Below are 18031 nucleotides of genomic sequence, written 5' to 3' on the forward strand. Positions count from 1 at the left end.
CCCTCCTCCCCGTTTGTCCGTCCGTTCGTCCACCCGCTCGCGCTTCCGTCCTTCTGTCCGGCTGCCAGCCTTCGGGCTCGCCTCCCCGCTCCGCCCGCTTTGTCTCTCCCCGGCTCGCTGTCTCTTTGTCTCTGCCCTCGCGGTGCCTCTCAGCCCCTCCCTCGCGCCCAGATCTCGGGTCCCCCTCAAAGCGCTCCTCTCATCCCTCGGAGCCTCCCTTTCTGAGCGCCCCGTTCCTCGGGACTCCCCCTTACGGTGCCCCCACATCTTTGGGGGCCTTTCCTTCAGACACCCCCCTCTCTCCCCCACGGTTCCCCTCTGAGATTCCCGCACATCCTTTGGAGGGGTCCTTCTCTCTGTACCCTCAAACCCCTGTGGTCGTGCTCTCCTCTTAGCCCTCATTTCCTCGGGGTTTTCCCTCTTGGTGCTCCCCCCCACCCCCATACACGCCGGGACCTGCGAGATCCCTGAGGCTCTCCTTTGGACCCCCCAAAGCTCCCCAGCTCCCAGACTTCACCCCTTCCTGCTTTCCCTTGGTTTGTCTCCGTGGCTGTCTCTCCTTGTTCTCTCTCAGGACTCTGTGCCCCTCCCCAATTCTGGGGGTTGGGGTCCCCCGCTTTGCTCTCCCTGCCTCTACCCCCGCATCTGTCTCGGTGGCCTCACCACTCAGTGGCTCTTGTGCTGAAGGCCCCCTTTTGAGCCTGCACCTTTGCCCAGGGCTCTTGGCCCCTTTGCTCTCTCTGCCCCTGCACCCTGTCTCCCTGCTTTCTGCTCCCTTGTCTCTCCCTCTCCCCTTTTCTGTCTTTGCCGGTCTCTGGGTCTCTGACCCCCTCCGGCCCTCATGGCTTTGTGTCTGGAGCTCTTGAAGCAATGTGAGTGGTGGGGTGTCCGGGTCGGGCCGGAGTCCGCCCGCAGGCTGGCCGCGGCGAGGCTCCATGGGGTTGGTGCTGGGGCTAGGGCTGGCGCTGGGGCAGGAGGCTCTGGAGCCTCCCAAGAAAGGGGCAAGGAGGGAGGGGCCAGGCCGTCTGGCAGAGGTGGGAGTGGGGAGCCTTTCTGCTCTGAGGCTTCTGCTTTAGTTGCTTGAGTGTGTGGAGTGTGCCACGGGCTGGACATCTTGCCGGCTTGGTCCTGCATGGCCTGGCACTTTGTGATCGCTTGTGGGCAGGCCTGGGCTATTTCGGAGCTGGCAGGATGTGATATCACTTGGGCGTTTATTTAGACCCGGCTGGGGGTGGGGGCTGCGTTCTTGCCAACTTGAGTAATGAAATTTTGCAGGGGGGCGCGGTCTTCTAGACAGCTGGCCTGTAGGGTTCACGGCCAGAACTTTGCAGGCCACCAGACTGGGCAGGTCAACAAGGGACTGTGCTGCCTTGGTCTTGGTGAGACTCTCAGTCAGGATGAGGGGAGAGAGGAGGTGTTCTTAATCTGACCACCCTTGAGTATTTCTTTCGATGATCTAAGAACTCTGGGCCTTGATTCTGCTGGCTTCATGCTGCATGAGACCTTCCATCTCTCCAAGCCTCAGTTTCTCCATCTGTAAAAAGGGAGTAATTGTGCTAGCCTCACTGGGTTGTCATGAAGATCAAATGAAACATCTGTAGACATGACTTGTGAAGTGTCACTGTGTCTTTAAACTGAGCCCCAGAGGGAAAGCAGCTTGCCTAGGGTACATAACTAGTTCCCGGCAGAGCAAGGACAGGGATCCAGCCCCAGACTCCCTACCCAGAGTTCTTTACCCTTCATTCCATTACCACCTGATTATTCAGGAATACGCCTGCCTTTCCAGTAGGGAAGGGAGCAAGCTGTCCCTTATTTATGCCCCGATTCCTGGTTGCTCTTTGTCAGTTTGCAAAGATAGGCAGGTGTGCATAGCTGGATGTCTATGCTAGGAGACAGTTTGATTTGCCATGTTCCATCCCATTGTTGTTTGAGGGTGGGCCATGCTTGGCCAGTGGCCCTTGGGAATAAAGTCAGTCAGTCTGTGGTTGTGAGCCTTTGTTGCTTTTCCTGCTTCTCTAAGAGTGGGAGAACAAAGGCCCGAACTGGGAGCGGCCCCACAGACACCAGGGGTCTGGAGTCAAGGAGTCTCAGGTGTCCTAGAACTTTGGAGCAGATGAAATCAGCTGCTGTAGCACCCTTAGAGACCTGTGGGGACCTATAGAGGGTTGAACAAGGACTCCTGGGCCTCTTCTATGGCACTGCCTCTCAGGAGGTCACTGTCAGGCTGGGGTCACTTGCCCACTGGTGTATGACAATTTCCAACATCCACTGATCTTTTTCATTCTGGGCCCGGTGCTTGACATACTATGCAGACTACTTGTGATGGAGAGGAAGAAGGGCTTGGTCTTTGGCCTGGAATTAGAGGCTCTGGATTCTGGTCTCCATATCTTACTCATTCTCAAAAAGGCCACTTTCCCCTGGGCTTCAGTTTCCTTATCTGTATAATGGGGATAGTAATCTTTTGTCCTAAGACTGATTCTGAAATCACAGAATCCCTAAAGAAATTCTGTGAGGCAGAATGCCAAGGTTCTGTTTCTGGCTACGCTCAGATGCTATGCGACTTCAGACAAATGTCTCCCTCTTTCTGTATTTTTCTTTCTGAAAAATGAGGGAGTGGTCTCTTTGGTGCTTCCAGCTCCAACATTTGAGGATTCTAAGGTCACTCAAAGGCCACCTATTTGCACCTGCATCTCATCTTACCTGTTAAAGGTGTGCTTGGTCCCAGAATAAGAGGAAGAGTGTGTTGAATGGTGCAAGATGCTTGCTGACCATGTGCTGTGGGGTTTCATAGAAGAGAGCTCCTGTCTGGGCAGAGGGTTCAGCAGACGTTCCAGGAAGAGTCAGTGCTTGAGTTGTGCCTCTCCACCAGGCATGTTCTGCCTTTAATACAAACTGCTTCACAGTAGAGTTAATGTGGGTTTTAGACCCATAAACACCTGGTTTTAATTGGTCTCCATCACTCATTCACTGTGTAATCTTGGGCAGGATACTTTCTTTGAGCTTCAAGTTTCCTCATCTGGATACAAGATAATCACATTTACACTGTAGCATTGTGGTAATGATTAAGGGAGATTATATATTTAAAACATTTAGTACACAATAGGCACTTAATAAATGTGACCTTTTCTCTCCCAATAATATCTAGATCAATTTTTTTTTTTTTTTTTTTTTTTTTTTTTTTGCGGGAACAAGATAGAGACCCAGCCTCTCCCCTGCCCTCCCTCCCCCACCCCCCTGGTGTTGAGGTTGAGGTAACAAGGAAAGCACCTGACTGTTGTAATAAATAATAGGAGTAATCCTTTAATCTCTCACTTGTGAGAAGCAGTTCGAGGCATTGTATAATCTGTCAGGTTCTTTTCTGGCCATTGTTCCTCCCAACAGTCCTGGGAGGAAGTCCAAAGCCATTAGAATTCTCTCTGCTTCACAGGTGAATGAAGAATAGGAGGCCCAGAGAGGGACAGGAGGCTGCTCAGGGTCCCACAGCATGGCAGTCTCAGAGTGGCTTTGAGCCTAGCCCTCTTGACTTTTCTTCTCCCACAGCTTTGCTCCAAATGTATTGCTTCTGCTCGGTAGCCTGTCCCTCAGACCCAACTCTGGGTCTGGCATCTATTCTGCAAGGACAGTTTGCTTGACTTTTCCTCAGCCTCTGAGCTCTTCTCAAACTTAAACGGGACTAGCTTTAGGCTGGGTGGAGACTGAGTCACCATCTTCCCTGGCTTTCTCATCCTGAGAAGCAAGCAGACACACCCAGAGGACCAGAGACTTGCTGGTTTAGACAACAGCATGGCAGGCTTTCCTCCCAGGAGCTCAGACTGGCTCAGGAATGTCTCTCTCTGGGCTTTTCAGGAAAGGCTGCAGTGGTGGCTCCCCAGGGAGCTGGAAGCATGAGCAGCATTGAACAGTGGTTGCCTGGTTTTTCCTCCCCCAAGCCTTTATTTTTGCGGTACCCTCCCTGTGGTTCCCTCTCTTCCCTTAGAGGCCCACATTGTCAAATGCTGCCACCTCTTCCAGGAAGTCTCTGATTGCTGCTCTGGAGTTAAACAGATTGTGAATTCTGTCCCAGGTCCATACTTGCAGAAAAGTGGCCATTGCTGAAAGGAGGTCACTTCACCTCTCTGTGCCTCAGTTTCCTCATGTATAAAATTTGGGTCCTTTAGCTTTATAAAGTTTAGGTTCCCCAGAGAGTCTCCTTTGGCGGGTCTTAGGGGGAGGAGTCCGCCTTTCAAAACAGTCCTCTGGAGGAGTCTGATGCTGAGAGCCTGTGGGCTGCACTCTGGGAAAAGCCGAACGGAGAGTTTCCTGGGTTTCTATCACAGCTTGGCTTGCCCCCCACTGCATGACCTTGGATTGATCAAGTTTTGCCACCTCAGTTTTTTCTGTCATATTGGGATGGAAACCCCTGTGAGCAACCTGTGAGGATGAGAACTCCTGTGGACAAGGCCGCTTGAGAATAGGGGACCTTGATGCTCCACTGCCATTTACCAGGTGCCAGGGACTGTGCTAAATGGTTTATGGCATCATCTCACTGTATTATTGCAACAATCCCATGACACAGGTACTATTATTAGCCTCATTTTACAGGTGAGGAAACTGGCTTCTCCTCATCTTTGTTTTGGGCAGGATTTGTTTTTTCCAGAAGCAAGTTACCCTTCCCTTGCTCAGCCCTGGCAGCAGACCATGTCAGACCTGGCCAGGGTGAGGGGCTGTGGAATTAAACCCTTAAACAGGAATGCAATCCATCAACAGGATTTTAATGAGGTTGACGAGGTGTGCAGTCTGGGTGCCTCTCAGATTCCGGGGTTTCCCAGTCCTGGCTGTGGCTGCCTCCCTCCCTCAACCTGTGTTGGAATCATCTGGTTCCTCACCCACCCACTCCTGGGAACCAAGGCTACCTTAAAGACAAATAATATCCGTATTCTCCAGCTAAAAGATCGTTTGTTGTTTCACAATGAAGAAGCAGGTCCAGGTAAGGGGTAGGACAGGGATGTGCCCAGGATCCCAAACTAAGACCATGCTAGGGCTGGGCAAGAACCATGGCCCTGCCTGCCCACCTAGGTCACCATTTCTGTGTGTTGCTGGCCTATGTCACCCAGTGGAGAGTGGGAACATGGAGGTTTGGTTTGGCCAGTTAAGTTTTCCTCATAAGACAAGAGTGGGAGAAGTGGTCCCAAGTGGTTGGAGCTACACTTGGCTCAGCCTGGAGCCACATGGACTTGGAAAGCACTTTCTGACCAGGGCCCTGTCCTCTCAGCCCTGGGCTGGGCTCTGAGAGGATGGGAAAGAACAGACAGGGCCTCTGCACTTGGGAACTTATGGTCTGACAAGGGGGACAAGGCCTACAATTATGAGAGACTGTGTGACAGTCTGTAATTAAGTGTCTGCTGAAGAAAACCATTGTTTGAGAAGGAAGAAGTGAGTGTGTGCCAGAGGGAACAAGAGCCCTCTTGAAGGGGGCTGGGTTTGCAGAGACAGAGGGTGGGGCTGCCATTCTAGGGAATGGTTTGTGCAAAAGCAGAGGTGTGGAGGCTGGGAGGTAAGCATGTATTTAGGGAAAGGGTGAGTAGACTAGTTTTGCTGATGCATCAGGGCTCTGGATGAAAAATCTGGGAAGGGCCAGGAAGTTGTAGGCAACATTGAACTGAAAAGCAGAGGCCTTGGGAAGCCATGGAAGGTTTTTAGAGCAGGGGTAGCACAGCGGGAGGATTTTTACCCCCCAAGAAGGTGAATCAGGCTAGATGAATTGGAATGAATGAAAATTATTACAGGGAGAAAGCTTTGCAAGCATGCAGATGAAAGAAGAGGGTGAGGTTTGGGTGGCACCCATGGGATGGGAAAGGACATTTGGAGTAGCAAGGGTGTTGTGCTTTCTCAGGAGAGTCTGTCCCAGGGTTCGATGGGCCAGAGGGAAAGATGTTGGGTGTTGCTGCTTTGAGAGAGGAATTAACAGTCTGAACAAATTGCTTATATATTGCTGCCCGGTGCCAGGGCCTCCACAGATGCTGCCAGAAATCTTTATACCAAGCTGTAGGGAAAAGGACTTACCAGTCCCCTTTTACAGATAAGGAAAATGTGGCTGAGACCCAGGGCTGACTGCATACTCTGACTCTTCCCACAGTTCCCCTCTGTGTCTTGGAAAAGAGATTCTTACTATTAGGGTCCCAGGAATCTGAATCTTCTTGTCCACTGAATTGGGGGCACACAAATACATTCCCTAAGGCCTATAAAACCTTACTTTCTAAAGATCTGGAAAGTCGGGGCTGAGTGCCAGTTTAGAATTTCCTCAAGGTAGGAGAGTCAGGGAAGTGAGGGGCCTTCACCTCATCAGTTTTACTCACCAAGCTGTAAGCAACCTCCAGAGTCGGACTTATTATGCATCTAGTCCAACAGTAGGTTGTCTGTGACTGGGTCCATTGGGATTCTCCTCCAGCTGCCACTAGAGAGGGTGTTCCTGGCCCAGCTAGAGGGATCAGCCACCCACAAAGGCAGGAAGGGACTTGTCCCAAGTTGCTCTCAACACGGGAGAACCAGGTGATGCTGCCCAGTTCCCATTTCCCAGGCTGCAGCCAGGGATACCTCCTGGGCAGAGAGAAGGGGAAGGGAACTGGTACTTACCAGGTGGTTTCCATGGGAGGCAGCAATGGTTGGTCCCACTGCACAGCTAGGAAACTAATGGCTTGGCCAATCATTCTCCTCCTCTGTGTGCTCCCCTGAGCTAGACCTGGGGTCATGAGGCAGAGCACCACATAACAGGCACAGCCTCTGTGCTCTGCTCACCCCCCTCCTTTGCCTCCAGTAAACACCCCCAGGATCCATATGCCAGTCTACTTCGGCAAATGTTCTCTGAGCCCAACTATATGCAAGATACGATTGTAATTGCACCCATCTTTTTCATACCAAAATCTAGACCAAGGTTTTGATGAGGGATTTTGTGCTACTTCGGAACAGACACAGCCTGAGAACATACTCAGACATTGGAACAGTGGACTAGAGCAGCCTGTACTGTCTTTTTCCATTGTAATTCATTTGATTAATGTTTTACCATTTGCCCCATGGTTTCTCATAAATGTGACCATTCGTACATATATTCATTCTTTCTATCTTGTTTTCCACACGTTGGTTCTGAATCCTTAGTATTTGTTTAGCCTGCCTTTGATTTGCAAAGTACTTTCATCCACTTTATCTCAGTAGGTCTTATACAACCCTGGAAGGTCATTACTATTCTTGTCCTCCTTGTTTTCCAGAAAGTGACTTGACCCAAGGTTACTCTGGGATTCACTGGCTGAGCTGTTCATTCATTCAACAAGTATTTAAGTGCCTGCTGAGTGCCAGGCAGTGAGCTGGCCTTGTCACAACAGTGGCAAGCAGAGCAGTCTTAGAGACTTAATCACTCCCCTCCAGAGTTCACAGTATCGTTGAGGTCTAGCCAGGATTTACCCCAGCACTCCTGACCCACACCCTGGGCTTTCCACTGCAGCCCCCATAGTTTGTGCTTGTGGCTTAGATATGGACTATTGTAACCTGTGAGCCCTGAGCCTAGAACATTGTGGAAAAGCTAGCCAAGGCAGCAAGTTTCTGCAAACTGAACTTCAAAAGTGACAAAAGAGGTCTTCAGTCATGACTTAATTATTAACAAGAAGGTGAGGAAGGCCATCTGCTCCTTCTCCTGGGGGTCAGGGTGGGGGAGTCGCCCGAGGGCTGCTATACTCACGATCTGGGCCTGAATTTTCTCCAACATCCAAATATTTGATTACAGTCTGCACAGGTGTGGAGCCCCAGTGGCCATGTGCTGAGCTGGGGATCCTCCCTTGCCTCCTTTAATATTAAATGAGATGAAATAAAGGCCAATCCTAGGATTTCAGGCCTAGAAAGGACTCTGGCCCAGCCCCTTCAGGTTCCATGAGTGGGAACCAAGCATGAGAGAGGAAGGGACTTGCTAGAATCCCATTTTGAAAGAAACAAACCTTCCTCTTCCCCTGACATAATTTCCCCATTGCTCCCGCTAGGAGCCCTCTCTCAGCTGTAACTGTTCCACAGTCAAAACCATATTCAAATCTTCCCTATGCCTTAAGACCAAGTTTTTCCTGAGTTTTCTGACATTTTCTCCCCTGCCCAAAGCCCTGTGGTGTCCAGGCTGCCTTCGTCTACTTCAGAGGCTGACCACTTGTTCTACAAGGCTAGACTGGCAGCCTTTGAGGAGACTTCAAAATCTAGATGCCTGGGCCCTGAGACAGAGAAGTTTCTCCATGTGCATTTTGCTAGAGTTATCTTTATGTGTAGAAATATTGAAAAAGTAATTTGTATATGTGGTTAAACTTTCAAACATTGTAGGAAAAAAGTGCCCAGTGAAAAGTTAGTGTCTCTCCCACCTCCACTCCTCAGTCATCACTGGGAACAGTCTTGATGTTGCCTTCCAGAAATACTCTTCATATGTGGGCAGCTATGTCAATAGCATCCGTTTTTATTACACGAATGGTGGCATATTCTCTGCCTACAGCCTACTGTTTTGTGCTTTGTCTTATTCGCACAAGTCTAACTCTTGTAGATGCACACATGTCCGTAGCCTCCTTTTCCATAACCATGTCTGTCTGTGGATGGACCACCATTTGTCCCGTCCTCTGCTCAGGAACATTTGGGTTGTTTCCAGCGTTGCTGCCGCGAGCACCCTTCCCCACATGTATGTATGTCTGCATGTGTGCCTACGGAGCCGTGGGAACCATTCCTGCAGGTGAAATTGTTGCAAAGAGTTTGTGCACCTAAAATTTTGCTAGATGGTTTTTAAAAGATGTTTTTAATATTTATTTTTCAGAGAGAGAATGAGAGCAAGCAAGAGCGTGTGAGCATGGGAGGGGCAGAAAGAGAGGGAAACACAGAATTTGAAGCAGGTTCCAGGCTCTGAGCTGTCAGCACAGCTCGAACTCATGAACCGTGAGATCATGCCCTGAGCTAAAGTTGGACGCTTAACCATCTGAACCACCCAGGCCCCCCTGCTAGATGTTTTTGAATTACCTTCTTTTGCATTCTGGAAATGTGTAGTTTTTAAAAAGCACCCTACCTCCCCTGGATTCAAATTTATTTCCTTGGTCGAGAACAGACTTTTCTAATTCAGTCCAGACAGGGGAAGGGGGTTGGCCAGTGTCACTCAGCAGTCCTCAGCCAATGAGGTATTTCCGGAGTTAGGTGCTGATGGGAGAAAGTGAGGAATGAAGGGAAGAAATGGGCTGGAGGGGTGACAAGATGGGGCCAGGATTGGGTGAAGGGGACTCTGTTCTAGGTACCTTGGGGACCTGTTTATGACTTGGTCTCCAGGGAGAAGCTTCTTACTTCCCACACTGTATCCTCTTTCCTGTTTCTCTCTGGCTTGGGCTGTACCTGCTTGGCAGCTACTGGGCCAGTAAACTCATTCATTCAGCAAATATTTACTGAGTTCTCGAATCCCAGTGCAGATTTGTCTACTATGTCCCTGACCTTCTCTGAGCCTCAGTTTTTTTCATGTGAAAAATGGGGAGGCTCATCCATGCCTTTCTCAAGTCACCAGGCTAGTGGGAATATTTGATAAACCAGCCAGCAGGGAAACCCCATAAAGCAGATTATAGTGGTCTTAGCTAGACACTGTGCCAGGCACCCTGGAGTCATTGAGTTGATGTTTGGACCAATCCTGAGAGGGCTACTGTCAGTCTTAACAGATGGCCCAGGCAGCCATTGGTGGGTGTCTCCCAGCTGCTATGCCAGGACAGAGTCAGGCCCTTGCCTAGATGAACTTGCTTGCCCCAGGATGCTGGACTCCAGGTCCTGCTCAGGATGAAGATGATCAGGTGACAGGTAAGGAGGAGGTGGTCAGGGAGACCAGGAGGGTCCCCACACTGTGGCCAGTTTTGCCTCCTCCTCTGAGCCAACAGGAAGGTCCTTTAGGGTCCCCCACAGGGCATTTCTTCTGCTCCCTTTCAGCCTTCAGCAGTGGTAGGGATGAAGAAAGGGAAGTTCTGTAATTTTTCTAGTTTACAATGACTAGTTTAGAATCACTAGCCTAGTTCCTCCCTCCCATTTTATCAATGGAAACACTGAGGCCTGGAGTTTGTCTGCTCCCAGGTGTCCCAGTGAGTGGGCAGGCTTACTGGGATTAGAAACCAGGGGTTCAGCCCTCCCAGGCCTTAACTCTCACCGTCTTTCCCACATCCCACTCTTTAGTTTCACTTTGGGGTTAAAAAACAAAGTGAAAGAAAAAGGCAAAGCAGGAAGCAGCTGCTTTCAGAGTCCGCCCAGGCTGGGACAGGCCCTGGGGGGCCCAGGCCAAGCTGGCCTCACAGCAGGAGAGCAGGCCTTTTCTCCCTCTTGCTCTGAAGGCCTGGTAGGGGCGGGGGCCCAGCAGGACCCAGCTGGGAGAGGTGCCAGGCTACCGACAGGCAGTGGCATTCTGGCCTGCACTGTCTGGGAGACGGCCAGTCTGACGGGTTTCCTGGTGAAAGTCAGCCTCACCCGGGTGTGGCCCCAGGTGAGGAGCTACTGCCTTTTAAACTCCCGTCCTTCTGTCCTTCCGGGGCAGGGCTGAGCTGAGCTTATGCTGGCCTTGGAACGAAATCCTGGCTTCCCAAATCCAGCTTTCCACAGAACAGTCCCATTCTCCCTGAAGGTAAGAGTTAGGGCCCTGTCTCTGCTGTGAAGACTTTTAAACTTTTGGTCACTTTGGGGTGGGCCCTTACCTCAACTCCTGGCAGTTTCTTAAGGACCCAGGTGGCCTGAAAGCCTTTCTGCCCTGGTGCTAGTCCCAGCCCCAACCAAGAACATGGAGAGGATGGGGTTGGGGGAGCAGGAGCCATGGCTTCTCCAAGTAGGTAACCTCAGGCAAGATCCTGTCCCCTCTGGGCTTCAGGTTCCCCATTTGTTTCTTGGCAACAGGAGCTCCTTCTAGCTCTGCTGTTCAGTTAAATCCATTTTGATCCCTTGGAAGCTAGGGAGTATCTGAACACTGATTTGGTTGGCCTGTGTATTTCAAAGATTAGCTGTTATCTCACCAGCTGGAGTCTTCAGTTCCTGTGCTTTTTCTAAGAAAATTCTCAGACTTGCCAGAGTAGATAATAGTATCAATTTTATTGCTTCAAAAAATTACACTTTCAGTGTACCTCTCTTCTCTGCACAATCACAGGGTCCCCAAGCACAAAGCCATTTTGGTTCAAGTCCACTCCCTGAGGGCACATGCCGAGCACATGGTAGGTGATCAGGTAGGCCTAAACTCTGTTAAGGCTGAGCCAGGCACTAGGGGAGAAGCCCACACCTCAGAGGTCTCACAGACTTGTAGTTAAGATCCTGGCTGGGGCGCCTGGGTGGCTCAGTCGGTTAAGCGTCCAACTTCGGCTCAGGTCATGATCTCACTGCCCGTGGGTTCGAGCCCCACATCTGGCTCTGTGCAGACAGCTCAGAGCCTGGAGTCCATTTCGGATTCTGTGTTTCCCTCTCTCTCTGCCCCTCCCCCCCCTCAAAAATGAATAAATGTTAAAAAAAAAAAAAAGATCCTGGTTTTAGTGACATACTATTGGAGTTTAGATCTTGGGCTGCCACCAAGAGCTGTGAGACCTTGGGCAAGCTGCTTAACGAGCTCAGTTTCTTCATTTGAAAAATATAGATGATAATATCACCTGGCATTAGTATCAGTGTGTGGGCAAGAGAAAGAATGTGTAAAGCACTAAGCACAGTATCTGGTCAGAGGAACCACTTTAAAAATCTTAGCTGCTGCTGTTATTGATATCCAGGAGGAGAGAGAAGACTTGAAATAGCTATAGACTGTCCATGTCCCATGCCTGGAAAGATACAGGTGGACTGTATGGGGTGTTTGAAGGGACATCAAGTTCTCTTTGCTGAGTGCAGGGCTCTGGTGGAGACTCTGGAGTGAATCGAGGCAGGCTTTAGAGAGAAGGTGAAGAAAACCTCAAAGCTGGGTAGCATCCAGGTGGATGGAGATTTTGAGAGGAAGATACCCTGGGTAGGGGAGGGGAAGGGATTCTGGATCAGGGAGGAATGCTGCCCAGAGCCAGGAGAGCCGAGATCAAGCTAGAATGCCTGCTGAGGGCCATCAGAGTCAACCAGGCACTCAGGGCTGGGCACTCAGAGCTGGGCTTTGTCTCTGAAGGGTCATCACTCCTTGGACCAGTTTCCTGCTGGGACTTATAATTGAGTGTGCTGTGGATAGATAGGATAGTTCCAGCATCTCCCGGAACTCTCTCTCCTTCCCAAGATTCCTACCCTTCATGACATGGTGTTGCCCTGCACAGGGGTGTGGTAGCAGTCCATAGGTGTCTGCCTGCCTGGGGAGAGTTGCGGGCCAGGGTAGTGTGGGAGGGATGGAGCTCGGCTGACAGCACCTGTAACAACAGGCTGCCTCTGCTACTGCTGCCCCACAGCTTCCTCAGAGGGGGCACGAATAGCAAGTGCATGGAGACACTTGTTAGAAGAGGGTTTGGGTTCATCCTAGCCAATTCCTCCCTCCTCACAAGCCAACCTCTCTTTCCAAGGAGTCAGCCATTCTTGTGCTCAGAGTGCTGGGTTGAGCCAGAGGAGGGTAGGAAACAAGACAGACTTGGTCTCTTTCCTCAAGGAGCTTCCATCCAGCTTGGAGTCCCTATCCGAGCAGGTGACAAATACACAAGATACTGTCTGCTTGTGGTAAGAGCCCTGAAGGAAACAAATAGATGCTGAGAGGGACCTATTCAAAGAGGATGGAGAGGGCATGTCCTGGAAGGTGAGGTGACCAGTGGGAAGGAGGCAGTCAGGGGCAGATTGGGAACAGCAGGGCTCAGGACCCTCAGGTGGAAAGTGCTTAGCATATTGAGGAAAAGAGAGAGAGGTTCTGTTCTATCTGGAGTGGTCTGCAAGGTCAGATAGGGCCTCAACAGTCTCCGTGACCTTGTTTGCTCTGAAGCAAACAACTTCCTTGCCCTGTAAGAGCCAGAGGTGTCAGTGAATTAAGAGGTATTTTTGGTTTTGCTTTAAGATTAACATCAGATGCACAGGAGCATATGTACCCCAGTGTTCATAGCAGCACTGTCAACAATAGCCAAATCATGGAAAGAGCCTAAATGTCCATCACCTGATGAGTGGATCAAGAAGATGTGGTGTGTGTATGTGTGTATATGTATATATATATATATATACACACACATACACAGTGGAATATTACATGGCAATGACAAAGAATGAAATCTGGCCATTTGTAGGAAAGTGGATGGACCTCATGGGTGTCATGCTAAGCAAAATAAGTCAGGTGGAGAAGGACAGAAACCATCTGTTTGCACTCATAGGTCTAACAGGAGAACAGGAGAAACCTAATGGAGGACCAGGGGGAGGGGAAGAGGGAAAGAGAGTTGGGGAGAGAGAGGGATGCAAAACTTGAGAGACTATTGAATACTGAAAACGAACCGAGGGTTGAAGGGGGAGGGGGGGAAAGAGGTGGTGATGATGGAGGAGGGCACTTGTGAGGAAGAGCACTGGGTGTTGTATGGAAACCAATTTGACAATAAACTATTTAAAAATAAATAAATTAATTAAATTAAATTAACATCAGAACTCCCAAATACTGACCTTCTGATTGGTTTTCATACTGATCCTAAGTGCTTAAGAAAAGGCTTCTTAAGTACCATCTCGTGGTTCACAGGCTTTGTTGCTTCTGTTGGCAGTTTGTTGCAGGTTGCGTTTATTGCTGTTTTTAGAGGTAATACAATGAGAGGTTAAGTGACTTGCCCAAAGTCACACAGCTTAATCAAGATTTGAAGTCTTGGTTCACTGTTTTTTTTATTCTACCACACTACTTCTGTGTAAGAAGGCCAAAGCAGAAGTTTCTATTTCTTTTTAGCAAGGTGGCAGCTCTAAAATGATTACAGTTAAAAAGTTTGGTGTGGGGCTCCTAGGTGGAGCATCTAACTCTTGATTTCAGCTCAGGTCGTGATCTCACAGTTCAGTTCGTAAGTTCAAGCTCTGCATCTGGCCCTGTGCTGACAGCATGGAGCCTGCTTGGGATTCTGTCTCTCCCTCTCTTTCTACCCTTCATCTGTGTGTACCTGCTCATGCCCATGTGCTCTCTCTCAAAATAAATAAACTTAAAAAAATTGGGGGGACAGAATGCTGTAATATTGTGTCCAGGCAGTGAAATTAGAATGACCTCTTTTCTCCTATTTTCTATAATGTTATTTATAGTTCTTTTGTTTTGTTTTTAAGAGAGAGAAAGTATGCACAGATGCAGGGCAGGAGCAGAGGGATGAAGGGAGGGACAAAGGAACAGAGAGGGAGGGAGGGGGAGAGAGAGAGAGAGAGAGAGAGAATATCTTTTTTTTGAAAATAGTTTATTATCAAATTGGTTTCCATACAACACCCAGTGCTCTTCCCCACCAGTGCCCTCCTCCATCACCACCACCTCTTTTCCCCCCTCCCCCTGCCCCTTCAACCCTCAGTTCCTTTTCAGTATTCAGTAGTCGAGAGAGAGAATATCTTAAGCAGGCTCTGTGCCAAGGCAGGGCTCCATCCCAGGCTCGTGGGATCCTGACCTGAGCCAAGAGTCAGATGCTCGACTGACTAAGCTACCCAGGCTCCCCTGAATTCTTTTTATTTCCCTTTCTTGAATGTCAGGAAAGAGATTGTAGGCTGATTACAGATCAGCCCCTTTTCACAAACGCATTTAACTCAAAGTAGAAATTTTAAACATTCATATTAATTGTTTTAAATATTTTGTTTCATGGCTTTTGGATTTGGGGTGTAAAACAGCAATTTGATAATTGGGCTTATTGGTAGAGAATTCCTCAGCAGACTCCTCACTAGCCTCCCCTTTGTAAAAAATTGGGATAAAATGCACACAACAATAATTTACCATCTTCCCCGTTAAGTGTGCAGTTCAGTGTCATTAAGTACACTCACATTATTTTACCACCATTCGTCTCCAGAACTCTTTTCCTCTTGCAAAACTGAAAATCTTCACGCATTAAACAACTACCCTCTGTTCCTCCCTCCCCCAGCCCCCGGCGGCAACCACCCTTCTACTTTGTCTCTGAATTAAGCTACTCTAGATGCCTCGTCCATAGGCCCGTTTTAATAGAATGTATTGGAAAGGGAGGTATGTGGTATCTCTGAATGATTAAGTCTTTGGGTGGTGATTAATTCTCCCAGATAATGCACACACTGCAACTCGCAGTTTTATGTGGCCGCATTCCAGCAGAGTTGTTAAAAGACTGATCATCTCCTGGGAGGGCTTTGTCCACAGAGGTGGCCTTGGTTCTGAAGCCCAAGGTGGCTGCATGGGGCCTAGCCACAGTCCCCCTGTGGAGGCAGAATAATAGGATGGGGAAGGCTGTGGATTTCATCATAGGACCCAGGCACAGTTCCTTAACTGCTTACTTGCTGTGGCATTTGGGCCAAGTCTCTCCACCTCTCAGCCTCAGCTTCCTCCTCTGAGAAATGGGACAATACCTCTGTTGTGTGGACATCCCAAATCGGTGAGATGCATAATGGACTTTCTTTTGCAGTCTTGAGGATCCTAGCACAGTGTTCAAATGTGGTTAAAGAAAGGCAAGGCAATTAGGGCTCCTGATCCCCATTTTACAGAAGAAGCAGAGACTTAGAAGTGACTGGCCCGAGGTCATTCAACACTTTCAGTGACACAATGGGGCCAAAACCCAGCCACCCTCACTCACAAGTTGCAGCTGTTGAGGGTTCCTTATTGGGCAGTCTTTTGAAGGTTAGGAGACTGGAACAAACAGTTGCTTTCCCATCTTACTGGATTTCAGACACTGCCCAAGAAACTCTGTCCTTGATGGGCCAGCAGGGGAGGACGAGGGGTTACGGTTTTAGGTGGGGAGTTAAGGACAGTGATTCTGCATCATGGGAATAGAGTCCTAAAGCATTTCTGTGGTGATCATCTTGCCCAGGGACAACAAATACCTTGCACTTCGCAGTTACTTCCCATACTAGGCCCACGGCCGCCGGCATCAGTCAATCACAGCATTCCCATTGAGCCTGGACACAGCTTCAGAATCCTTCTTAACACAGGCACGTACTCCCAGACACCCAATGCAGTCTGTGCCATTTCCAACCTAATACAGTCCCCAGCTTTTACAGACACGTGGCAGTCCTGGGAGGGGAAGGGACTGTTTCGGGGCAGGTGATGTCACAGGCGTCTTTGTGAGAGTGGAAAAGGGCCTGGCAGGACAGCCCAAAGCCTGGGGAGGTGTGATGAGTAAGCTTGTGAAAACATCGAGGCACAGCAGCTCCTGGAGGGGTAAAAGTTTTCAAGGTAAAGTCCACCTCCTTCAGCTCTTGGGTGCTATCTTGGGCTTGAGGTCTTCGTGGAGGTCAGACTCCACCAGCAGCAGGAGAAGACCAAACTTGTCTTTCTATAGTGGTTTCTAAGCTTTGTAGGAATTTGTGTGGCAGTCTTGCTTGTCATGAGCTTGTATTTTTACTACTTGTGAGACTGAATGCTGTGAAGGTTGGGTTCTGGAGATTGGAACCTGTAGGTTTGCACTCACTTAACAGATACCACATGACGTGCCATATGACACTCAGCAGTCCCTCAACCTCTCTGAGCCTCCCGTTTCCTCAGCAGCACAAGGGGAGATGGTGAAAACATCTCCTTGTGGGGATCAAACGTAAGATGAAGGTGTAAGGACCTCCGATGGTGACTGGGCCACTGCAGTAGCCACCAATTCCTGAGCTGACAATAACCACCACCAGTAATTATGACTCAGTCACTAATATTCACCCACTCCTTACACTGCCATTGTGGGGGCAGGGTTCTTTGGGCAGGGTGGATGACCTTCACTTGAGTAGGTGTTCTTTCAAAGAGATCTTCCCAAATGTTACCATATTGTGCTTTCAGAGGTGATTGGGAGAAAAATCAAGTAGGGAGGGGCATGGGGATGTGAGGAGGAAGCCTGTAGTCACGACTTGTCCCGGTGCCTCTGTCTCCTGCTTGCCAAATCACTTCTTACAGATTCTTCTCTACTTGCTGTGTCCTCACAGTCGTCTTCCATGGGGAAGGCCCTGGAGGTATGTACTACTTCTGGGGTAAAGTCAGAAGCAGGGTCCTACCTCCTAAATGTCAACAGACATTTGCCTGGGCACCTTTTCTGGGCCAAAGTTGAGGTTATAGGGATGGAAACCACATAGTCACTGCCTTCAGGGGGCTCAGGGGCTCGGGGGCTCAGGGTCTCAAGGGAGAAGCAGAAAAGCAAACAGGCCTGTAAAACAGTGTGGTGGTAAGGACTTATAGCACATCTAAACATGGGATGTTGACCCAGCGAGGGAGCCACGATGGAGTGGGAGACAGTCAGGGAAGGCTTCTTGGAGGAAGTAATGCTGGAGCTGAGATCTGGAGAAGGCAGAACGAGGGAGGCGGTAGGGTGTTGCAGGCAGGGAGCAGCCAGTGCAAAGGCCTGGAAGCTGAGGATGTGGTGTGCAGGCCTAAGAAGGGTGGGGAGAGAGTGGTCACCACCCAAAACTATCAGATGGTGATGCATGGCATGGAGCGGGTGGACACCTGTGGGTCCTCAGGCCACTGAACCTTCCTGCCCCAGCCCTGGGCCTGAGGTTTGCCTTGGTGGAGCTGGGATTGGGCAACAGCTGTGTGGGACTCCACCAGGCCCCTTTCTACCTGTCTGCTCCAGCCCCCCTCACAGCCGTCCCGGGGCAGTAGGCAAGGCAAGCCCGTGTTGTTGGTATTTTGCACATGAGAGAAACTGAGGCCCAGCAGCCATGAGTGAGTGCAGAGCCAGTGCTCACACACTTAGACTCCTAGTGCACAGGCTGCTTTTGTAGCTCAGAAGCAGGATCTCCTTTCCTGAGGATGGGTTTATCCTCTCAGGTAAGGGCTCTGTGCTGCCAGATTTCCCAGAGGAAGGCGATTTGTGCCCTGTCTGTGCCAAGGCCCTGGTATTAGTGCTCAAAACATTTCCCCTGTAGCTAGGCTGAATGAACATTCTTCTCTTTTTCGCTTGTTGATAACAATTCTCTGGATGCAAAAGAAAAAAAAAAGTTTGAGGTGTGAATGTCTCACACA

At 49.7% G+C, this 18031-nt stretch overlaps 1 protein-coding gene across 9 annotated transcripts in view; it reads left to right on the forward strand.

Annotated features, from left to right (window-relative positions):
• Positions 1-18031, forward strand: part of DLGAP4 (DLG associated protein 4) — a 194385-nt gene that overhangs the window by 130943 nt on the left and 45411 nt on the right. Inside the window, exons 1-2 of one of the 9 annotated variants that reach the window (XM_029918647.1) lie at positions 10500-10627; positions 11141-11204. The exons of 6 other annotated variants lie outside the window; for them this stretch is intronic. In XM_029918647.1, coding sequence (XP_029774507.1) covers positions 10556-10627; positions 11141-11204 — 136 coding nt within the window. In that variant the 5' untranslated portion in view covers positions 10500-10555. Of the gene's footprint in view, positions 1-29; positions 873-10499; positions 10628-11140; positions 11205-16171; positions 16268-18031 lie in introns of those variants that run through there. 2 more of the 9 variants (XM_029918649.1, XM_029918648.1) reach the window with 2 other exon arrangements.

The sequence above is a fragment of the Suricata suricatta genome, chromosome 12 (assembly GCF_006229205.1).
Source record: "Suricata suricatta isolate VVHF042 chromosome 12, meerkat_22Aug2017_6uvM2_HiC, whole genome shotgun sequence".
Classification (NCBI taxonomy): Eukaryota; Metazoa; Chordata; class Mammalia; order Carnivora; family Herpestidae; genus Suricata; species Suricata suricatta.